The 22,566-nt window shown below is 31.9% G+C and overlaps 1 protein-coding gene across 5 annotated transcripts in view; it reads left to right on the forward strand.

Annotated features, from left to right (window-relative positions):
- The window catches only part of LOC148280482 (monocarboxylate transporter 14), a 144,507-nt gene that overhangs the window by 117,960 nt on the left and 3,981 nt on the right, over positions 1-22,566 (forward strand). For 3 of the 5 annotated variants that reach the window (XM_088228314.1, XM_088228315.1, XM_088228317.1), the window contains exons 5-12: positions 9,632-9,940; positions 12,782-12,829; positions 13,954-14,099; positions 14,646-14,733; positions 18,767-18,992; positions 20,278-20,456; positions 21,183-21,405; positions 22,068-22,299. In XM_088228314.1, coding sequence (XP_088084440.1) covers positions 9,632-9,940; positions 12,782-12,829; positions 13,954-14,099; positions 14,646-14,733; positions 18,767-18,992; positions 20,278-20,456; positions 21,183-21,405; positions 22,068-22,299 — 1,451 coding nt within the window. The remainder of the gene's footprint in view (positions 1-9,631; positions 9,941-12,781; positions 12,830-13,953; positions 14,100-14,645; positions 14,734-18,766; positions 18,993-20,277; positions 20,457-21,182; positions 21,406-22,067; positions 22,300-22,566) is intronic. The other 2 variants (XM_088228316.1, XM_088228318.1) reach the window with 1 other exon arrangement.

The following is a 22,566-nucleotide window of genomic DNA, read 5'->3' on the forward strand; positions in this document are numbered from 1 at the left end:
CAGAGAAAAATAGTCCTTCGAAAATAATGATCGAAATACTAGTTTCCAAATAGAGAATCTTCAAATAATATTTGTAATCTACAAGCTTGTTTTCGTACTAAAACACCGCGGCTGGGTTATTAAAGATGTAAAAAATAGTGTGTTTTTTGTATGGAGGAATAAGCCGATGTAATCGGCTAGTTTCATCGTTCACTGAGAACAGGAAGGGCGCTGGGCGCAATTTATAGATATTTTTGTAGGAATGTATGGACGGTGGTAGTGATTTATAATAAATAACAATTATTTCACTTACCGATTTTTAATGTCTACCGGTTTCGAGACGTACCCATCTCTTCGTCAGGACACTCACTACACCAGCATGCAAATACTAAATACACATTCACCTTTGCCATCACCGTAGTATAAATTTATTTATTTATTTAACTTTTTGTACATAATGTTATTTGTACATTGGCGGGCTTATTGCCAAATGGCAATTTCTGCCAACAGACCAATAAAATAAAAGTTTTATTTTATAATTCAAGTTACAGAACATATTCAATAGAAAAAAAAAGATTAAAAAGTTAAAAATATATAAAAATAGAAATAAACGTATTTGTTTATAAATTACCTTAAAGTATACGAATTGTTTACGAAAAATACATAAATTACATGCAGTTAAAGGGGATGCAAACACAGCCATTTTTTCGTAAATACTTTGTATACGGTGATGGCAAAGGTAAATGTGTATTTTAGTATTTGCATGCTGGTGTAGTGAGTGTCCTGGCGAAGAGACAGGTACGTCTCGAAATCAGTAGACATTAAAAGTAGGTAAGTGGTTAAATACAAATATTTACTAACATTAATTAGAATGTTTGACCGCAAAGTTATTGCTTTAAACATAAATAATAATAATTTATTTATTAATTTTCCCATAAACATAGTTATTGTAAAACATTATTATCGACAGTTAAATATTATAATATTATTTTGTCGGCCTCGTGGTGTAATGGTCAGCGCGTTTGCCTACCATGCAAGGGGTCTCGGGTTCGATTCCCGACATGGTTGATATGAAATATTTATTTAAAAGGGTGTTTTCACACTAGAATATTTAATAGTCCCTGGACTGGTACCCGAAGCGTAAGACTGATCATCTTTCCTTCAAGATACGCTGCGACAGTGTACCAATGCAGTGTGAAAATGATAAGCTGTGTGGTGGGAAAAGAATTCCTACGGGGATGCGGGGCGAGAAATAGCGGTGGCGAAGCCCTAGGGCGTCTACGATATAGTAGACACTGTAGGTATTTTAAATTTAATATAAATAAGTTAATATCCTCGATATGCGGTATGCAGTGTTAATCGGTCACAACCCCAATGAATGAGATGGATCAGGAATGGATGCCACTAACCTGGTTCGTTCTTGATGGAATTGCGGTGGTCCGACTGGTCAATTGCAAGCGGCACCAACACTAAGACAGGCCCCCGATTTGGAGCTGAACACTGGTGGGTGGTGGAAACGAAGTTTATGATGCGGCACACGTTCAACGAAATAAACGCGCGATTCACTACCCGAGGTCTTAATGTGGCGGATGATCAAAGGATACTTGCGGTGGAATGTGGACAGTTGTTGTGGGTAAAAAGGATTTAAGTGTGACAATATTTTAACATTGCATACCCACATAATTCACAACCACTGTGCATGAAATCCCTCTTCTGCAATGCTAATCTCAACTTGAAAATAAGGCAAAGATTGGTAAAATGTCACATGTGGTTTGTATTGTTGTATGGCTATGAGACTTGGACCCTGAGAGTGAACACTATGAATAGGCTGGAGGCTTTTGAGATGTGGTTGCATCGCAGAATGCTTAAGATATCTTGGACAGACCTAATAACGAACTCAGTAGTCTTAAGTCGAGCTAGAACGAACAGAGAACTCTTAACCACCATAAAAGTTCGTAAAATTTCATATCTGGGGCATATAATGCGTGGAGAAAAGTACCACTTGCTTCATTTAATTCTGAAAGGCAAGATTGAGGGTCACAGAGGGGCTAGAAGAAGACAGATGTCCTGGCTGCGAAATATACGAGACTGGACTGGTTTCAGGACTGTGGAGCAGATTTTCCGGGCAGCACAGGACAGGGAAACTTTTGCCAGAGTGATTGCCAACGTTGGGGATACCTGACAGGGCACTAAAAGAAGAAGAAGTGCATAATCGCTTATTTGAACGATTCGCCCCTGGCAGATACCTGTTTCTAGTTAGGTGATACTGTATTATGTAGTTTTGTTCAATTATGTAATACAGTGCAGATACCCGTTTTCGTGATACTGCATAATATATAATATACATTTTTCATTTAGGTAATACCCGAATAGAGTTGCCCATATGGACAAAAACCATTATCTGATTATTGACCACGAAATTAGCTACATAATACAGCAATACAACGGGCCGTAGGTACTGGCGTTGAAAATTGCAAGCGCTGACCGAAACCGTCCATTACACGTTTGTTGTTAACTAAAAACCAAACTAAAACCAAACCAAAAATTTAGAACGCTTATTGCTATGCAATAGAGCTTAATGGCTTCTCTAGAGAGAATCATTACTCTGATGGTAATACAGTGTAGATGTTTTCAGTTTGTTAATAAAGTGTAGATAGGTACTAGATACCCATTTTTAGTTTTGTAATACTGAACATACCCATATTTCTATTGGTATCTAAGGTAAATACTGTACATTTACACATTTTCATTGAGGTAATATTGTACAGAAACATATTTTCCAAGCGGAAAATCTCAGGATGGCGTCTGTTACGTCACATAGTAAATACGAAGTTCTCGTCATAATTGTTTCCTTTGTCGGGGTTGCCATGACAGTCGTACGAGGGATCAGGTCTCAGAGAAATGATTTTATTTCTTTCATCTGTATTATTTATACTGTACATTACGTGAAATCTGAGCATTCTGTCGGGTTGTTAATAAAATTATGATTAAAAGACAGAGGAAAGGAGTTAACCTGTGTCCTGATTACGTATTATACAATAGGAGTTATTTTTAATTGTATTAAAAATTACGTATTTTTAAAAATATTTATTTATTTATTTTGTTCATTAACGCCCAAAAGTCATTTACAAAAAAAATAAATTATATACATGCTAACATACTAAATAATAAACACAGAATATACAGAAAAAAATATGTGAAATTAGTTAAAAAGGATATAATAAAAAGTTTTACAAAGTAAAAAAAAAACTATAATAAAAAAGGTATGCAAGAAAAAACAGTAAGCATATAAACAAAAAATGCAAAGATATAAGCTTAATAAATAAATTCTGTAAAGCAAACAATAAATAAAGTGTTACGGTAAGCAAGAAAGACATTTTTAAGTTAAATTAATAAACAAGCGAGCATATATTATCACGAAAAAATAAGAAATAAAAATAATATGTATCTATGAAATGCGTATTTGCCAATACTACAATGCAATTTGATATAATAGTAAAAAATAAAAAAACAAGTATACGGTAATAAAAATAAACAAGTAAGTATTTTTTTAATATGTTCAATTACGGGCAAGATAGTTAAAATTTTCATACAAATACACATTATCGTACAGAAAATTCGATTTCACTTTGTTGACAATAATTAAAGGTAACTTTGTAATTTTTCCGTTGTACCTTGTCTGAGCTCTAGAGTGAAATAAAACACCTGAAAATATATAGATTTTTCACGGGGTTCCATTATTATAGGGAACTGAAATTTTCATATGTCATTCATCTTTTTTGTAATGTGTCTATGGTTTTTTACTCAAAATAAATGTCTATATACAAATATACATCCGTCTATTGCTCACAGATAAAAATGAACAGATTTTTTTTGTAACCTACATCGTATATTTGATTTATTTCAGTAGTAGTAGTATTAAAAAAGTATAATAATTTCAGTGCTGTTATTCACTACTGAAATTTGACTTTCTAGCTTGTTGTGGTGCTAAAAAAATCTTTTAACGTATTATTATATCAAGTCTTTTAATTCAGTTGAAAAGCAATTATCAAAAACAATGTTTTTTTTTTATTTTATGCCTTCACTTGTTAGGTTACAGTAAAAATGCATAAATAATAAAATACATACTTTACAAAAATTGAGATGGTAAAAATTGTACACAAAATTGCATTAAGAAACATACAAGACGATGACATGAAAGACAAACACATAAATAAACCACCAGACAACAACAACACAACCGCATTTAAAAAGCAAGGAATTCAGGAGAGTCAAAAATACCATGTATACAATATACGTAAATACTTCAATTACTTACCTGATAACAAGAATAATTATATTTGTGGTAAATTTAAAATTAACATTAAAAAGCACACACTGACAACACTAACCAGACGAGACCTCGGCCTTATATATTTATAACCCTAACTGGTTTTTAAAATTATAAATACTTAAAAGACAAGGTCATTAATCTTGTGCTTCAGATGGTGTCACTACAATGTGCAGAACGCTTTCAAATAAATCGGAAGTCAGATGGCAGAAGGAACCATCTGTAATTTTCAAAAATGTTCAGGAGAGCTGAAATATGTCTCAATTTCAAGACTAATCCACAAACTAAAATATTTTAGTGTTGCTTTCCAATAGTAAATTACCATTCTAAATGACGCTGATTTTTTTTTCTGCGTGTATTTACTGAAATATTAATTAAAACTTTTGAAAACTTAAACATAGACAAAAATACAGATGGTCCCTTCTGCCATCTGACTACCGAAATATTACGCCAATTTAATTTAGTTTTTTTACATTTTATTTTACTTCACAAACATTGTACCATGATATATTATATACAATCATACAAAATGTCACTAGAATTGTGTACCTGCGCTGCATGTAACTTTTTTTTCTTACGGTACTTTATTAAAATGTTGAAACATTTTTTATTCAGATTATTAATTGTTGTGCTTTTCCTATATACGATATATAAATACAACGTATATATTACGCCGATAGGTAAAACTAAGCTTTACCTAGTTGAATAGTTTAAACCCGTGCCATGCCAGCAGGTGTCCTGCAAAAAAAATTAAATGGCTTTGAACTCGGGACCACAAAAAAAAGATATTTCGCTAACCCCTTTCGAAAAAAATATTTCGTATCGGTATTGGGAATCGATTCTGGTACATTGCATATTGTACAAAAACGCGTAAAATTCAAACCGACTTACGTTCAGCTCGGTGTATTTCTCCGAACTGATAAATAAAATATTTTTTTTTTTTATTAAAGCAAAAATAAATATTTGCATTCTCATGGTTTACCTAAATATTGAATTTTGAGGGCCATTTTTAACGAGTTTTAAATAATTCACTATTAAAACATGGGAATCAAGTTAGGGTAGAGTGGGATTCGAACCGCGGACCTTTGATCCTTACTTTATTATATTTTTTATTTTATTTGGGAAATCAACAGTTCTACATACATATTTATAGTAAACAAACAGATATAGTGTATAAACTCAGAACTAATAACAGATTTCCACAAAGTATACAAAGTTAGTAAAGAAAATATATTACATATCAAATAAATATTGTTAGAATTATTTCGGCGCACCACAGCCGGCCATGTGTCACAACTCTAATGTAATTTTTTATTGACATAGGCGCGCCTGGGCGGTTTTGGCGTTCCGAAATATGTCCATGATTGAATTACAGTGAAAATTTAATTACGTTGAAGTGGTTTGAATGCATGTGGAGTTTTTTTAATTTATTTTATCTGGGATGGTGAAATATTTTTTTAATAAAATGTCTGTAACAGGCGCACGGAGCATGACAAGAAATGCATTTTCGATTTAAAAATATCTATTTGAGATTTCAATCACAGTATACCTTAGATAACAAAACCTTATACCTAACTATCCGTACATAATGAAGAACTTCAGCCCTACGGGAAATAGGGAAATATCACGTACTACGAATACAGATAAAAATATATGAAATGGATTTAGAATAATTAATTGTATGTCCAAAATCAATATGGATATTGTGGAGAAATGTTTTCGTACATAAATGTAAAAAAGAAATTCAATAAAAATATGTTGCTAGAAAAACGCGACGTGTTCGGCCTTAGTTGTTGTGACGTCTAGATTCGTGATATTGTTCTATACAAATTTGAATGGCAGGAACAAATAAACATGAATCGTGTCGTATTAGGGGCATGGCCAATGGATTCACCGTTTTTGCGGGAATTCAAAATTCAAATTTAAAAGTATTTTTTATGCTACTAATAATCAGCAAATTTTTTTTTTATCGGCCAGTATTTCTTAGACCTTTATTACTTGAAAAATGTAAAAAAACCTTATATTTCCCTATTGGATACAAAAATACGCGCGGTTAAAATAAGAACAGTTTTTTGAAAATGCACGAAACAAATATTTTAATAAAAATGAACTACTTTGAACGACGTCACTAGTTCGTATGAGTCAACCAATGAAAAGAGAGTTGTGTAAGATTTCCGGTTTATTTACTGTCAACGAACCAATCGACTGAACTGACCGAGAATAAGCAAAAGAGAACTGGAGACGTCGACAATTTCAGAAATACAAAACTTTAAAAAGTCATAAAAATTAAAAAGTTGTATTTTTTTGCCCAGTTTAATAAACAATAATATTTAAAAAAATATAAATGAAATGATTACTGAACTTTCTCATTACAGTTCAATCATCAGCAATATTGCTTCTGTTGGAATGATGTTTCTAACATCTGACCCTTAATTACTATTGTCTTGGATCAGGAAAAATTGTACTCAACAACAACAAACCATCACGCCGTTTCTCCATAGGGGTAGGCAGAGAGGATAGAACGCCATATCACTCTATATTGTCAAACAGACGTCGCTTCCTCTACATTCATACATCTTCTCATGCACGCACGCCGGTTATTCCAACTTTTGACATGTCCATCTTTGATGGACTTGATAGTGCCATGTCTTTCTCGGTCTTCCTCGTTTTCTGCATCCATCAACATTCGCATCGTAGAGAGGGGGTAGGGGGGAGGAGGGGGGCAAAAATAAATTTGACAGTTGTTCGAGATTAAAGCGCCGTTGTGCCTAAGGCCATTGCATTAAATAGTTGAAAACGCTTGGTAAATGAACAATTGAAAACCAAAAGGACTGCAATAAGCGAATCGCCAAAATATAGTGATTTATAATGTCTTCTTTTTCTTACGAAAAAATGTAAATTACAATATTTCATTTCAATACTCAAATATTCATTTAAGTAAAGGAATATTTGAGTTGGTTCTTATGAAAAATAATAATATGATACATAGATTAAAATTCAAAATATTATTTTATTGAATGAATGACACAATTTTATCAAAATATATAGTATTTTTATTGTCAAACAAAGAAATAATTAACGTTTTAAAGTTCTTTCAGTGCAACTTAAAACTTAATAAAAACTGCTAACTGCTGAAGTACTGAAAAAAATATTAAAACAATGATCAACTAAATTTAAATAAATATTTAACTGAAGATAAAACCATTTATATTATTTTCACTATGAAAAGTAATCCCTCTACATTTCACTTCATAAAATAGACATATTTACATTTTTCAATAATGTCATGAAATTCTATGACATGATTTATTTTACCATATTATATTCAACAACACTAGCCAATTCCATAATTAATATATCATTCATTGTATACTTATGTACGATAGATAAGCAGTTTTTTTAAATAAGCAACTGATGGCAATCGAAGTGAGCAAACAAGCAATAAATTATTATAATATGAAATCGTTTTATTTGCATTGAAATTTTGTTCTGTGGAAAAAACAAGGAAATGTATAAAAATCGGTAGAATTTCAATCGCATTCGGTAGATCGGTAGATTGCTCCCAAAATCGGTAGATCTGGCAACGCTGGTTATACCGCTCATTTTTGCTCCCATTCTTAAATCTTTCAGTTCTTTCATACAGTTATCGATGTATATGTTGAACAACTATTGTGACATTACACATCCCTGTTTGACTCCTTGTTACACAATTGTACTCGCACGCGGGTATTGACGTGGAAAAAAACAAATTTGTAAATTATACGCTTTGAATATTTTTCCTAGAAACTGCTTGAAGTCTTTTACTCGGAAGGTGAATTTAATATGGAATCTAATTACGGCAATCGATAGTCCTGTTCTTGTGTAACATTCCCATTACTCATCACCTACTGGCCGCGTCAGGATGGCGACTGGAATGTACTTACCATGCCATAATAGGGTGTTTATTCTGTACCGCGTGTCCAAAAATTCTGAAAAAGGAAATCGGGCGAAAACACAGTACTGAGCGAATTAATGGAATAAAATTCCCTGTAATCATAAAATACGTTTTTTATTAATATTTTGAGTTACAGGTGACGTACAATCATAAATACCTTTTTATTTAATACGATGTATGTCTTCCTTTTGCTTTTATAACAGCCTGAACACGTTTTGGCATGGAATCAATTAAGCTTCGGCCATTTTCTTTTATTCTGTCATCTCGAAACCATATCTGAAAAACAGCTTCTATCATTTTTATCTTGGTGGTACAGTCCAATTTTTGTATCTAGATTTACAAATCGCCCACATATTTTCTATAGGGTTAATGTCAGGTGAATTTCCAGACCTCTCTAAAAGAGTTATTTTTTATCATTGATTCGATTCGTAAGAGATTGCCAGTGGCCTAATACGTTCGCCTTTGAGCATGTCGCACCTTTTAGACGAAAACGACTCAACTAAAAAAATCAACTTTTTGAGAAATTGCAAAAGAAAAATGTAATTTGTGACACCTTCGTACTCTTTAGTCAATTGTTTCGTATTTCGTACCAAATTTTGAATAAAAAATTATGCCAAAGGCTTTCAGCTATGAATCCATGAAAAAAATGCAATAAAAAAATATATTGTAAGTTTAAACAAGACATTAATTTTATGAGTAATTATTAGATTGAAAAAAAAAAACCAAAGCACTTTGATAAATAAGATAATGACATCATTTTTATTAGATCAGATCAGGTCACCAAACACATGTTTTTTTTTTTATTCACGAAATGACATTAACTTAAATATGTCACTAAGATTATCGGTAAGTCGGAACAAAACAATCACAAAGCTAAATTGGTCGTTTTTATATGTAAAAAAATAAAGTAAGCATGCCATTTGTATTAGAATAAAATCGAGTCAAACGGCTTTCGGTCACTATATGTTTGTCTGCGTTGCGTCCTTCATACAGCAATATAAAAACAACACTAATAATTGCGTTGCTTTTGCACTGACACGAAACCTAAATTATCTGAGTAATAAAGAGATTGATGTAACGGTTTTGTCCTATTCCCACCAAAATGTTGCGTTTTTTAAATGCAGAAAGATGGATAATGTTCATTGAAGTCGTTTTATGATCTTAACTCATTTAAAGGTTTTCTTAGTTAAGCGTTTTCGTCCTAAAGGTGCGATGTATAACTTTGTTATATTGTATGTACCACAATGTATATAATGATAAATTAAGGTTTATTATTAACAATTCCAATTTCATCGACATTTACTTTGATTTTATTTTCATTTAGTTGAAAATGTTGCTTCCACCCACGTGTCAAGACGAAAACTCCATTATGCTCTGCTTTTCTGCAGGAATCCAATGTGAAACCGCTCCTGCAGCGTCTGGCGGAAGTGAAGAGAATCCAGATGGAGCGAGGATCCATCGGTGGCTCTTACTTCGTGGTCCAGCTGCCTGATGGGACGATGGAGAAAAGAATGAAGATGCCCCTGAACGTGGATCCCGGAGTCCATTCCTCCTTCAACCTGGATCAGCTGGCTCCGGGAGGCCTCACCCCCGTACCTACTCTCCCAACCCTCCCCACCATACCCACACTCCCGACTATCAGCGAGGCCAAGATGCAAGAACACTCGGAAGCCGAGGCCAACAGGAGAGATAATGAGGTGGGTACAATGACCTATTTAATCATTTTGGCAGTTATATATCTTTACCTCGACAGAGGCGAAGGAATTATTGGGGAATGTGGAAATATAGGCATTTCCATGCTTGGCTGTGTAATATTAATTTATGTAAATTCCACATCTCCACAAATTTCAAGTTTTGTATAACTTGAAAAAGTGTTATTGAATATTAGTATTTAACCACATATCGAATTTTTATGTCTACCGGTTTCGAGACGTACCCGTTTCTCCACCAGGACACTTACTACACCAACATGCAAATACTAAAATACACTTTCACCTTTACCATCATGCATAGTATTTAATAAATCTCATCATTTAGTTGGCTTCGTGGTGTAATGGTCAGCACGTTAGCCTACCACACAAGAGGTCTCGGGTTCGATTCCCGACATGGTTGATATGAAATATCTATTTAAAAGGGTGTTTCACACTAGAATATTTTCATAGTCCCTGGGATGGTACTGAAGCGTAAGACTGATTATCTTAACAACGTAACAAAAATGATAAAGATACGCTGCCATTGGTGTACCAATGTAGTGCCCTATGCACCACTAGGTGCGGAATGGGAATGATGATGAATCATTAAAATCCTATGTATAAATAAAATAATAAAATAATAATAATAATTAATTATAATTATAATACTACTACGGTGATGGTAAAGGTGAAAGTGTATTTGTTTGCATGTTGGTGTAGTGAGTGTCCTGATGAAGAGACGGGTACGTCTCTAAATCGGTAGACATAAAAAGTTGGTAAGTAGTCATGTACTAATGTTAACTAACATTAATTTAAATGTTTGACCACATAGTTACTCTTTGAACATAAATAAAAGCTATCACATTATTTGAAATTTCCCCATGGATGACATCTATTGATTTTTTGGTGAAGTTTTTATGGCAATAATCCTTTTTTTTTTTAAATTATGCGACCAATTATTCTTTCGAATTATATTGTCCCACGCTAGAGTAGTATTTTTTTTACTAAATCCTAAGTGTTTTTAATAATGAGATTAATAGAAAGATAAGATATTACTAGCTTTAATATATCTTCTCTTCAAGACTGTTGAAATAAATCCGACCTTCTAGTCCTATTTAAAATTCTCAACTCACTCTTTGATGCGCCTGAACTACTGAGCCCAATAAAATTAAATATCCCAGCTAGAAACCCCAGACAAAACTTACTCTTTCATACCGATAATCATAGAACTATCTATGGTTTTCATTCCCCTATGCCCAGAATTCTTAGGTCTGCCAACAAACATACCAGTCTTGATTTCTTTGATAACAAGTTGTCTTCTTTCATACGATCACTGAATCAAATTAAATTATAAACACCTCTCTCCCGCTTCCAATATCACCAAGTCTACTACGTACCATTGTGTCTTTCTACTTTACTTTATAACAATTTTCTTTAAATGCCCATTGGGCGTATATATAAATAAATAAGTAAATATTGTTTAGTTTATTACCATAGAATGGCATTATTTTACAAAGGTATAAATTAAAATAATGATGAAGATTCCACTATGTGATTTTAGATTTTTTTATACTATAATTTGACACAGTATTTACATCTATTGTTTATAGTTTTGTAGATTCAATATATTTTATGTATTGAATATAATGTAGGTACACACGTACACCAGTTGGAGATGACCGAAGAAGTAACGTTGATGTCCAATGTGTATTTATTACGTGGTGAATAATTATAATACAGGATAGTATAAACTGGACTGAACCACATGAAGTGAACTTTTTTTTTATTTATGGAAAAATAAATATTAGCGTTCTTTTATAAGACACATTTACACAAATATTTCAATTTTGGTGGCCATTTTAAACGAATTGTAAATAACTCACTATTAGAAAATGAAAATCAAGTTGGGGTAGAGTGGGGTTAGAACCCCGGGCCTCTGGCCCGTGAGTCTGCAACACTAGCCATGGGACCACAACAGTGAATGGATTGAACAGAAAGAACTGAACGATGTGACCACACCCTGTGGTCATCTATAGGTTGTGTACCTTTGTTATTGACATCTCTATTGGGGAGAATGTAGTTGATTCACTCCAGAGTCTTGCAACTGGATTTGTGGTCCAATTCCGTTATAACAAGTTGGCGTGCAATGTGCAATTAATTGCACACTGTATTAAATAGAAAATGCTAGGTTAGGTTGCTTTCTTAGGTTTCTGGTAAAATCATTTGGCGCGTTGTGTCATAAATTTATGGTCATACATGTCATTTTAAGATTGGATTTAATTTTTTAAATGAGGAAGTTCAGTGGTTTCAAAAAAATATGTAGAATAGTTTATAGACTATCAATTAACTAAAACAATTTATTTTTATATATTATATTATCATCGTTAAATTTTGTAATTTTGAAATTATACCACTTATGACATCACAGGTTTGAGTCAGTGAGTTTTCCTGACATTTAAAAAGAGGACCTTGTACCAATCGAAACACGCTAAACATGGCTAGCCAAAAAAATATCACAACACATGATTGGCTATTCTAAACACGTGTTCACAAACATTTTTATATCCAATGTCCCGTAGCACTGAACTTTCACATTGCCATGAGTCATGTGTAAAGTAAAATAAAATTGATAATATTTTGCAAAATAATTGAAATTCTCTCTTTTTTATGCAATACAGTTTTTTTTAATATTTTAAAATACTGTTTCTTATCAGTTGCATTTTAAACTGTTTAAGGCTATTTTACAACAATTATTATTATGTGAAATAACAAGAAATCAAGATGACCATAAAATATAAACTTAAAATGTTGTACTATATATTATTCTCTACAATAATTTATTTGCAGTCATACTCTGGAATTGGTCAAATATATAATAGACAGTATCATCACCGAGTAAGTCTTTAATTGCGCAACGCATGTTTCTGTAATAATATCGTTGTTTGTCCCATCCATTGATTCCAATCAGGCAAAAGTCATTAGAAATTGATACAATATTATCACTTTTGCTGTAGATGACAAAAAATCCAACAGATTTCCAATTTTACCTAATCTTCAGGTAAAGAAAGTTAAAATTGAGTACTTATGACTTTTACCTGAACAGCATTTATTTTCACCCTTTTTAGAATAGAATTATATTGTGTTGTACCTACTGCAGAATTTACTAGCCAGTAATGAAAATATCATAAAACATATTAGTTAAGTATTGATTGCGTTTTTGTTCTTATCTATGTTTAGCTGTTGCTTAGATATTACCTTTTATTAGACATTTATTTCATTGTTTGCAATAAATATCCCTAATTTGGATTCTGTATTAATCCCATTTTCTTGTTATCCTTTTTTTGCATAACATGTTTACCAATTTGTATTTTTATTTTCACAATATGTAGCTTAGATTGTAGATATATCAAATATTATGTCATCTTTTTAGTTTAAGTAGATACCATGTAATATGTTGTCTCTTGTATTGTGTCAGTATTGACAGTCACAAGTAAAATTGATACAAAACAATACCTAATTGTAGTAGGTTCCTTAATCTGTTATTTTGAAGTAAAAAATTTCCTTGTCTCTGTGCAAAAATTTTATTAATTTATGTCAAATTCTAGTATTCTACAATATTTCCTTGTTTTATTCACTGCAAATGAAAGCTGTGGTTAAATATGCTCCCCCCCCCGTGAAAAAATGATAAATTAGTAGCACATAATGGGCTAAAGTTAGTTTATATTTTGTACGTTTATAGTGTGTGATTTTGGTATTATGAAAGGTAACCAAAACTGACTTAAATACTGTAGATATTTCTTTCGGTTTTTTCTGATGTCCATTAAAGTTTAGATTGAGTTACATTATTAAGATATTTTATGTAAAGCAAGCTATGGCTTGTGATGATATGTCATATCTAATTTCAAAGGTAATTTTTTAAAAATTAAATAAAAAAAATATACTAACCTTACAGGTACGCATTTGAATCTCAATCAAAAAAGGAAAATATTTCTTAAATTAAATGATTATTTGTTTCTTAGGTTGGACAGCGTGCATCTACAGCTACTACAAGCTTGATACCCAGAAATGTTTCTTCGCCTGCCTTCACAACTCCTCACCAAGGTCTGCCAAAGAACGGATCCGTTCCTTTCTTCGACAGAGTCCGAAAAACTTCCACAGGAGAAAGGTATTGCGTTATTGTAAATAATGACAATCATAATCCATTAAAACACAAAAACAGTGCATTACTTATAAGAGAATACTCTTTAAATGAAAATATGTCATTATGTGATTTGTGTGTCTGATGAAACTTTTGTAAGGCTTGTGGCCGGGAGAGTATTCAAAGGAATTGGGATATTGTAACATAAATCCAATTACAATATTTGAGTTAAGAACACCTAGGTGCTCTCCATTCCTGTTGTAATTTGTTGATAAATCTAATTCATGTAATGTTTTACATTTGAGTGGATACACATAAATGTTTTGTAAACAAAAAAAAAAAAACTGTAAACTATACTTATAGCTCTATAAATTAATTAACTGGTCTAAGTATATTTTATCCCAGCAGTTATCATTTAAAAGAAATGTCAACTGTTTGGGTTTGTTGTGGAGTTTGAGTAACTGCAGTATTATTTGTCTGCCGAGAATAATATTATATTGACAGGCTTTTTGCTTTAAATCAAGTTGTCGCTTTTGATTTTTAATATAACTTTATTGTACGGTGTTTTTTCAGATTCAAACCTTCATTGGCGGCCATTAAGTCATCTTCAAGGGCATCAATTGATACTAATGGAGGAAGGAATAACAATGCTGAATATGATGTAAGTATAATAAGAAATAACATTTTTAAAATACTGTCCTTATTCTTAAAAGGGGTCAGTGCTATACAAGCTCCTGACGTCACTGCGAACTGTGTAGATTCTGACAGGAAAAATATCGTTAGAATCTTAGAGTAAAAATACGCCACTGGCTAATAGAGTCGCCTATACGGACAAGAACTATTCTATGATTATCAACTGCGATGTTAGCTACAGTTTACAACAATACAACGGGCCGTAGGTACTCAGGTCGAGAATTGCAAGCGCAAACTGAAACCGTCCATTACACGTTTGTCGTTAAACTAAAAACGAAACAAAAAAATTGTAATGCTTTTTTTCTACGCAGAGCTAAAGGGCTTCTCTGGCAAATTATACTACGAGGTTAGAATCATAGTCAATGTGTGCAAATTTAAGGTTGATTATTTTAACTTGTGTAACAACATTATTTTAACTTTTGATAATGTGATATAACAGTCATATTAGTCATATTTTACATTTCAGTCTATATCAAGAAAAAAATATGAAGGTTATCTAACACTCATCGCTCTAATTTTAGTGTGATGTCATTTTACATAGAGTACTGTGGGAAATAAATTAATGATGCTTTTTAATTATTATTTCAATGCGGAAACTTGGTAATTACAAATGTGTAAACTGGCAAATAAAGTAATTCAAGGGCCTCGGTGTAAACTAAACACATTAAATGTTTAAAATAAAGCAGTTTCAACAACTTTTGACTTTTCAAAAGAGGATATTTGGTGCCAGGCAATTTTGATGGACTTTTCAAAAGAGGATATTTGGCGCCAGGCAATTTTGATAAATAGGTAGATAATTATAATATAAATGGACAGAAAAACAATAAACATTGTTTTTCTGTCCATTTATATTATAAAATATTGTAAAAAAGAAACAGAAGAATGAAAGAAGAAAAGAAGGAAAGAGAAGGATGATAATATGACTGGAAGTTAAATTTAATTGATCATTTATTGGTTATAATGGCTTTACTTATTTCTAATCTTTCTAGGTTGTCTAAACGAAGATCATTTTTATTAAAATGTTAAATTTCTACACCCGTTTCTTGATTAAAATTATGGTTTTCAGATATAAGATGATTTTTCAAATTCTGAGAAGTTATTATTGTTGAGACATGTTATATGTTCTTTTTGATTCTATTTTAAAATTTACCTGAAGTTTTTCCAATTTAGAAATTTGAGTAATTGAAACCATTTAATTTATAAATTCCTGAATGATTCAATTTTGAAACTTTTTTGACAAACGTTTTACTAAATGTTATTAACTATTTGTATATAACTACTTACTGACTTTTCTTTTTTATTCTGCCTCTGAGGTACAGAAATTATCTCGTTGAAAATTTTTAAAATGTCATGAGCATTTAACAGATATTGCTGGTGCAACGGCGTAGTGTATTTATAGGTATACGTACCAGAAAGAAATATTCAGCATTCTCCTCTGTGAATGTTTTCTTTCTTGTAAAAAATCTTCCGAGATATTCTTTGAAGAATTGCATTCATGTTTTACAAATTAAATAAGGATCGAAGCGAAAATAAACATCTCTTGTCGTAAGTACATCTGCATGTATTATTAATATGTATTAACTTTTTTTGTCACTATGTCAAAGCTCATTTTGCCAGGAGCACATGGCTCATAAAGTATGGCGGTCAGTAACAGCTGTTGTTTATTGGACTGGTGCCAGATGTTGACCAAAGTTAATCAAATTAGAATGCTTTGGTAGAGTTGAAGGTTCCAATTACCCATTTGTTCTGTAACTCGTCAAAATAGTTTGATGTTCTTACTTTATTTATTTCATTATTATATATATATATCGCAGGGTAATTACTACAACCAGGTAACTTCAAAATCAGCATTTTTACCAATTAAAAACACATATTTGTATCTTCCTTCATAAATGCTACAAATAAATGTACCATTCATGGAGGAGGATAAAAAAATATGTTTTCAATAGGTAACTCACAAAGTAATGCTAATTTTTAAGGCTGTAGTCGGGTAAAACAAACGCAAAATTAGGAAATCATACGATTTTGCCATTTTAAAACAAATTCCCAAAAGGCTTTTGCACTGTAGGTATAAAATTAAAATGAAAGAGTTTTATGGTATAATAAGTAAATATGGTATGTACTTATCTAATAAACAAAAAAAAAATAAGAAAAAAGCGAGCAATGTTGAGTGCATTTTATTATTTGACAAAAAACCATAAGATTAAAATTATTTTTGTTTTGGCTCCGTGTAATTTTTAATACAAGAAATCTTGAGTACTACATGTCATCTCAATATTTTTTTTATTATTATCTAACTAAAAAGTCAATTTGTTTTTTTAACAAGTACAAGATTTTTATTTGTTCTTTTACAATTTAAGTATGACTTTTTTACATTAAAGATCACTCACTGGGGTGTCCCATGCTGAGGGGAGACATTTTATACAATTTTGAAACATGCCTTATTAAACATAATTAAATCATAATCCCAAATACATATAAAACATAAATAAAAACACATAAAACTCACAAATAAAAAAAAAAAACTATAAATAAAAACATCTTTATATCTATTTGGTCTGATCCACTCATCAATCTGTGTGAATCCCACCTCCATTCTCCATTTCTTAATAGAAATTTTATGATAGTATTTACTAACTGTCCTATGGACAATGAAAGTAGTTTGTACACTGGAGAAGTAGATCAATCCTCTTTGACGGAAAGTTGTGCTAATTTTCGATTGTTTATGCTTTAATTGATAAAAAATATTACCTAGATACCTACTACGCAATAGTCAAGTTGCAGTGTATGTATGCTTAAATCATGAATGGGTTTTTACCATCTGAAATCTGGAACCATTAAGTGACAAAAAGAGTTTGACACTGCAGTATTGGCACACACTTCACATAAAACTAGAATAAACAAAAAGAAAGACATTTCAATCAATAAGAAGTAAATTAATAATTATTTGATAAAACATTTTAAGAAGAGATTTAAGAAGAGATGTTAAGAGATAGTCACGGCATCACTCATGAGTGCATTAAAAATATATTTACTCTATAAGTACTATAAGTATATGAGTATTATATAAAAGCCCCAATAAGCCCAGAGCTCCTCAGTTGCCCAAATATGCTCTTCTTAATGAACGTATGTCCTGACATACGTTCATTAAGAAGCCTGGCCCTGGCCTGGAGCAGAGTATAATGCTCTTGCATAGAGACTATTAATGGGGTACTCGCAAAGGTTTGCTTTTGGCCGAAACTAAGTCGAAGCCTCTAGAGGTGTTACAGGGCATGGCAGATTGAATAAATACCTCGCTAGAATGAATATCTCTGAAACTTCTAAATGTAGGTTCTGCAGTGCAGATAAGGAAAACACCTTTGCAAATGTAATTTGAATGTGATGCTTTATATCGCAAAAGAAGCTGTGTCTTCAGTGGACCCTTGGTTAAATCTGAGGATGTGAGTGCACTCACTCCTTACCTAATAGCCTATTATTTTAAGGACTTGGAGAAGATTTAGCAAAATACATGAGAGCACTCACCATCTATTCAGTGGCCCGGATCTTCAAAGACTTATGCTTCTAGGGCAACAATTAATTTACGGGGACCCGTCAATCGATCTACGCAAATCGCAGTGACACCAGGAGCTTGTTTAGCATTGACCTCCATTTACAAAAATAAGGATATATTATATTATGCCAATATGCTGGATAAATGTACATGAGATATGTTTATTCTAATTCTGTAAATTGGGTACCCAAATCATACGCTTAAATACATTTTAATATTATGAACCACTTTTATTATTTTAATACGTGAACTCTCTATTTCACTCCTAGTTTCCTTATTTTATCCCAGCACAATATACGAGTAATAAATATATTAAATCTGAAATTGTATTGGATTTCAATTGGTACTAAGACAGGCAGCAACCATTATCCATATAAATATATTTTGTCATCATCTGATGAATTGATTCGGATATGAAAGAGTGCTAAGCAAAATATTGATTTATTTATAGGATATGGAGAGCGCGTACAACTCGAAGCTCTCCCTCTCCGTTCAGAGAGAACAGTCTCGGATGGTGCGGCCGCTCTCCCGTAAGGACATCTTCTACTCTGGATCCGTGGTCAACCTTCCCGAGTACCAGAGCCAAAAATCCCTCACCCACTACCGCCAGAGTGTCCTGTCACTACCTCAGGCAGCCAGTATGCACTCCAGGCAAGGGGATGTGGAAAGACAAGAACGTATGTATTTAAAAATATTTTTAAAGCTAATATTTATACTAATACATAAAACTTATGTGAAAACACACCCTCGTCAGATTTTATTAAAATAGATCTCAGCAGAGGTAAAGATTATGTATATTTAGAAGATGTAATCATTGCCTGGTTAAATTAATACATTATTCCACTTATATTTAAACTTTCATATTCCTTCAATTTTTCTGTGTTAACTATGTACCAATAAAGGTTACTGTATTACTTCACCTAAAATTTACACGCATTAAAAATTGGGGAATTGTTGTATCTTATTTTATTTATTTATTAACGGCTGTAGCCGATTTGTACAAAATGTATAACATAATATAAATATATAGTAGATCATAGTAAAGGAAAAGAGAAGTTAACAGTAAATATAAATATTATAAGATTTGTGATAAAACAGTGAAACATTCTTAGAAAAGTAATAAAATATAAGATACATATTAAGTTTGTAAATCATACATGTTATGATTCACACATAAGTACATTATGTTTGCTGCATATGTTAGCATAAATAAATAAAATAGGATTTTACATATTGACAGATTGATTTTTTGGTGCAATGGTTATTATTGTAATGTCAGTAGTAGTACCTATGTATAAATAAATGAGTATATTGAACCATAAATGTGTAATTAAATACCTATTTAAGTATGATTGATTGTAAATCATATTTCATAGGTCTCAAAATAATGATTTATTTCTGTCTTAAAAAAAAAAAAAACACATATTTATCTATGTACATGCATTCATCTGAAATATTGTGATTTTTATCTCTTTATACCTAGGAAGTGACATATATTACAGATATCGATATGGTCTGCAAATTCATTGCTGATGTTTTGCATTCAATGTAGAGGAGTATAGAATCCAGACACTGTCTCGCTGTTATTACAATAAAATATTTTGCGGTTTCTCGTGTTTCCGGTTGGGGCATAAAGATTTATCATTTGCAACAAAAAGTGACAGTCTAAAACATTATTTGAGATTTATGTTTTGTGGGTACACAGATTTATTTATTTTAGTTTCAAAATCTAGTGAATCATTATCATAATGATAATAAATGAAATATGTCTACTTATTGTGAATCTATCTATAACCTTGTTATTTTGTAATATACTGCAGTGCCTGTATACACTGAAGGAATTGGAAAACAATTTACTTTCTTAGAATCATATCTTTTGAAATATGTATTTCCAAAAATGCAATCAAAATCAAAACTGTTTTATGAATGATTTTTCAATACATCGTGTGGTATTATTTTCAGAATTCGATTTGTGTCCTTGCTTCGTAATGCCAGAATCATTCAAAAGTGCACTGGCATCCATGTTGGATGTTAGTTTACTAAAAAATCCACCTTTTATGATGATTGGTATATCTAATGTCTTCGGGATGGCTGGACTGTATGTTCCCTTCGTATACCTTGTTGATGCAGCAGTAATGAATGTAAGTAGAAATTTCAAATATTATTATTTCTGTCTCTTAACCAGACTGATCAGTCTTTTTATCTAATTGAATATAAATATACTGAGATGTTGTTCCAATTGGTAGGGTTTTTAACCCAAATATTAGTAACACAGCAAATTCAACATAAGAAACTTAGGCAATTGATTAGTTTGTATTGGCCAACTACGGTAAAGAGATGGACAGAAAGAAAAAAGGAAGATGTCCTAATAGATTTCGGTTGACATTTCGAATTTCAAATATAAATAATTTAGCATGTTAATGATAGTGATAACAAAAATAATTTTTAATAAATAGTAATATTATTTTATTTTTTATTATAGTAATAACACAGCACAAATGCCTTTTATGTGCATAAACTTAAATACATTATGCATAACAGTGTTCTATTTCAAAATTATGAAATATCCCAAAAACAATATATTTAAACATATTAAATAATTGTTTTATACATTGTACTATATTATAATACTATGCGATTCAATATATTAAAATACTTAGGGTAAAAAACGAATAAAGAGAACGCAGTAAATTCGAAGAAGCAAAAATCATAAATTCTTCATTTGCTGGTATTGTCGCAATGTATAAATGTATATTAAATGCCAGGTGAAATACAAACTGTCTCATGCTAAGACCTCGTGAATTCTCAACAATCTTATGGCTATTATTTAGTTGTGAAGTATAATTTCTTATGTAATTTTTTTCCAGGGTATTGATCAGAAATCTGCATCATTTTTGCTATCTATTATCGGTATTACCAACACCTTTGGTCGTGTGGCTTGTGGCTGGGTAGCCGACTTCCCGTGGATGAACTCTCTCCTACTGAATAACATCTGTCTCGTGATCTCTACAGTGGCCGTTACTATGACTCCGTTTTGTAGCTCATACACATCCTACATAGTGATGGCAGTCTTCTTTGGTATCGCTATTTGTAAGTTAACATTTTTGTATTTTTTTAAACGTAGATACATACAGAACAAAATATAACTGAGCCTGTCTTTATAACAGTCCACAGCATTCTAGTAACATTATAATATATTACAATTAGAGATGCCACGAATATTCGACTACTATTCGGTATTCGGCTACTTTTTCTATACCAAATCATTTAAAAAAAACGCATGTATTACTTAAAAATGTATCCATTTTAATCACAAATTATTAGTTTAATACTTGAAATCTGTCAGTGGTAAGTTGTGATAAATAAAAACAAAATTTTCAACATTTGTTGGTAGCAAACGATTAGGCTTTTCCTCATAAATCATAAATAATGCCTCGTGAGATCTTGTTATTACACAGCAAACACACAGACAGTTTATTATCTTCACTACAAATCACATAATATTCCCAAATAGGTGATTTTTTATTAAATGGTGCCATGATGTACAATGAACAAATAATTACTAATATTAGAAGTTAATACACATACAAAAGGGTAAATGTTTCTTCGTTGCATTTAAAAAAAAAAAACCGCAATTAGCAATAATTATTTTCGTAAAATTAAAAAGTTGCTCATCTTTCCATCACATTGCTAATCACAGAAAGCAGTATTTCTTCAGCCCACTGATCCAGAGTCACAATTTTCTTTTATAGCTGGCTACATATCCCTGACATCCATCATCCTAGTGGATTTACTTGGGCTAGACAAGTTGACCAATGCATTTGGTCTTCTAATCCTGTTTAGAGGTGCCGCAGCCATTGTGGGTTCACCGCTTGCTGGAGCGGTGTACGACGCCACCAAATCTTACGACACTTCATTCTTCATGGCAGGAGCCTTCTTCGGAATAGCCACTATCACGAGCTTTATGGCTCCTTGGATGAAGAGGTAAACAATATCATTATGAAAATCTAAATTTAGTCCTTCAATGATACACATCATATAAACAAAAATGTTCTCAGATATTGACTGCAGCTTTGGTTTATTTTTAATTGAGTCTACTAGAGCCAAATTAGCCGTGTTTCTGTTTGATTTGAAACCATTTTTATGCTAGAAAAAATATTTTGTCTGTAACGAAAAGTTTTAGCATGTCAAAATTGAGTTCTTTATTGAAATTTCTTAGTGGAGCTGCATGCTAATTATTACAATGTAATC

Source organism: Micrasema longulum, unplaced genomic scaffold, assembly GCF_059751315.1.
Source record: "Micrasema longulum isolate JH-2025_06_02 unplaced genomic scaffold, ASM5975131v1 h1tg000576l, whole genome shotgun sequence".
In the NCBI taxonomy this organism is placed as follows: Eukaryota; Metazoa; Arthropoda; class Insecta; order Trichoptera; family Brachycentridae; genus Micrasema; species Micrasema longulum.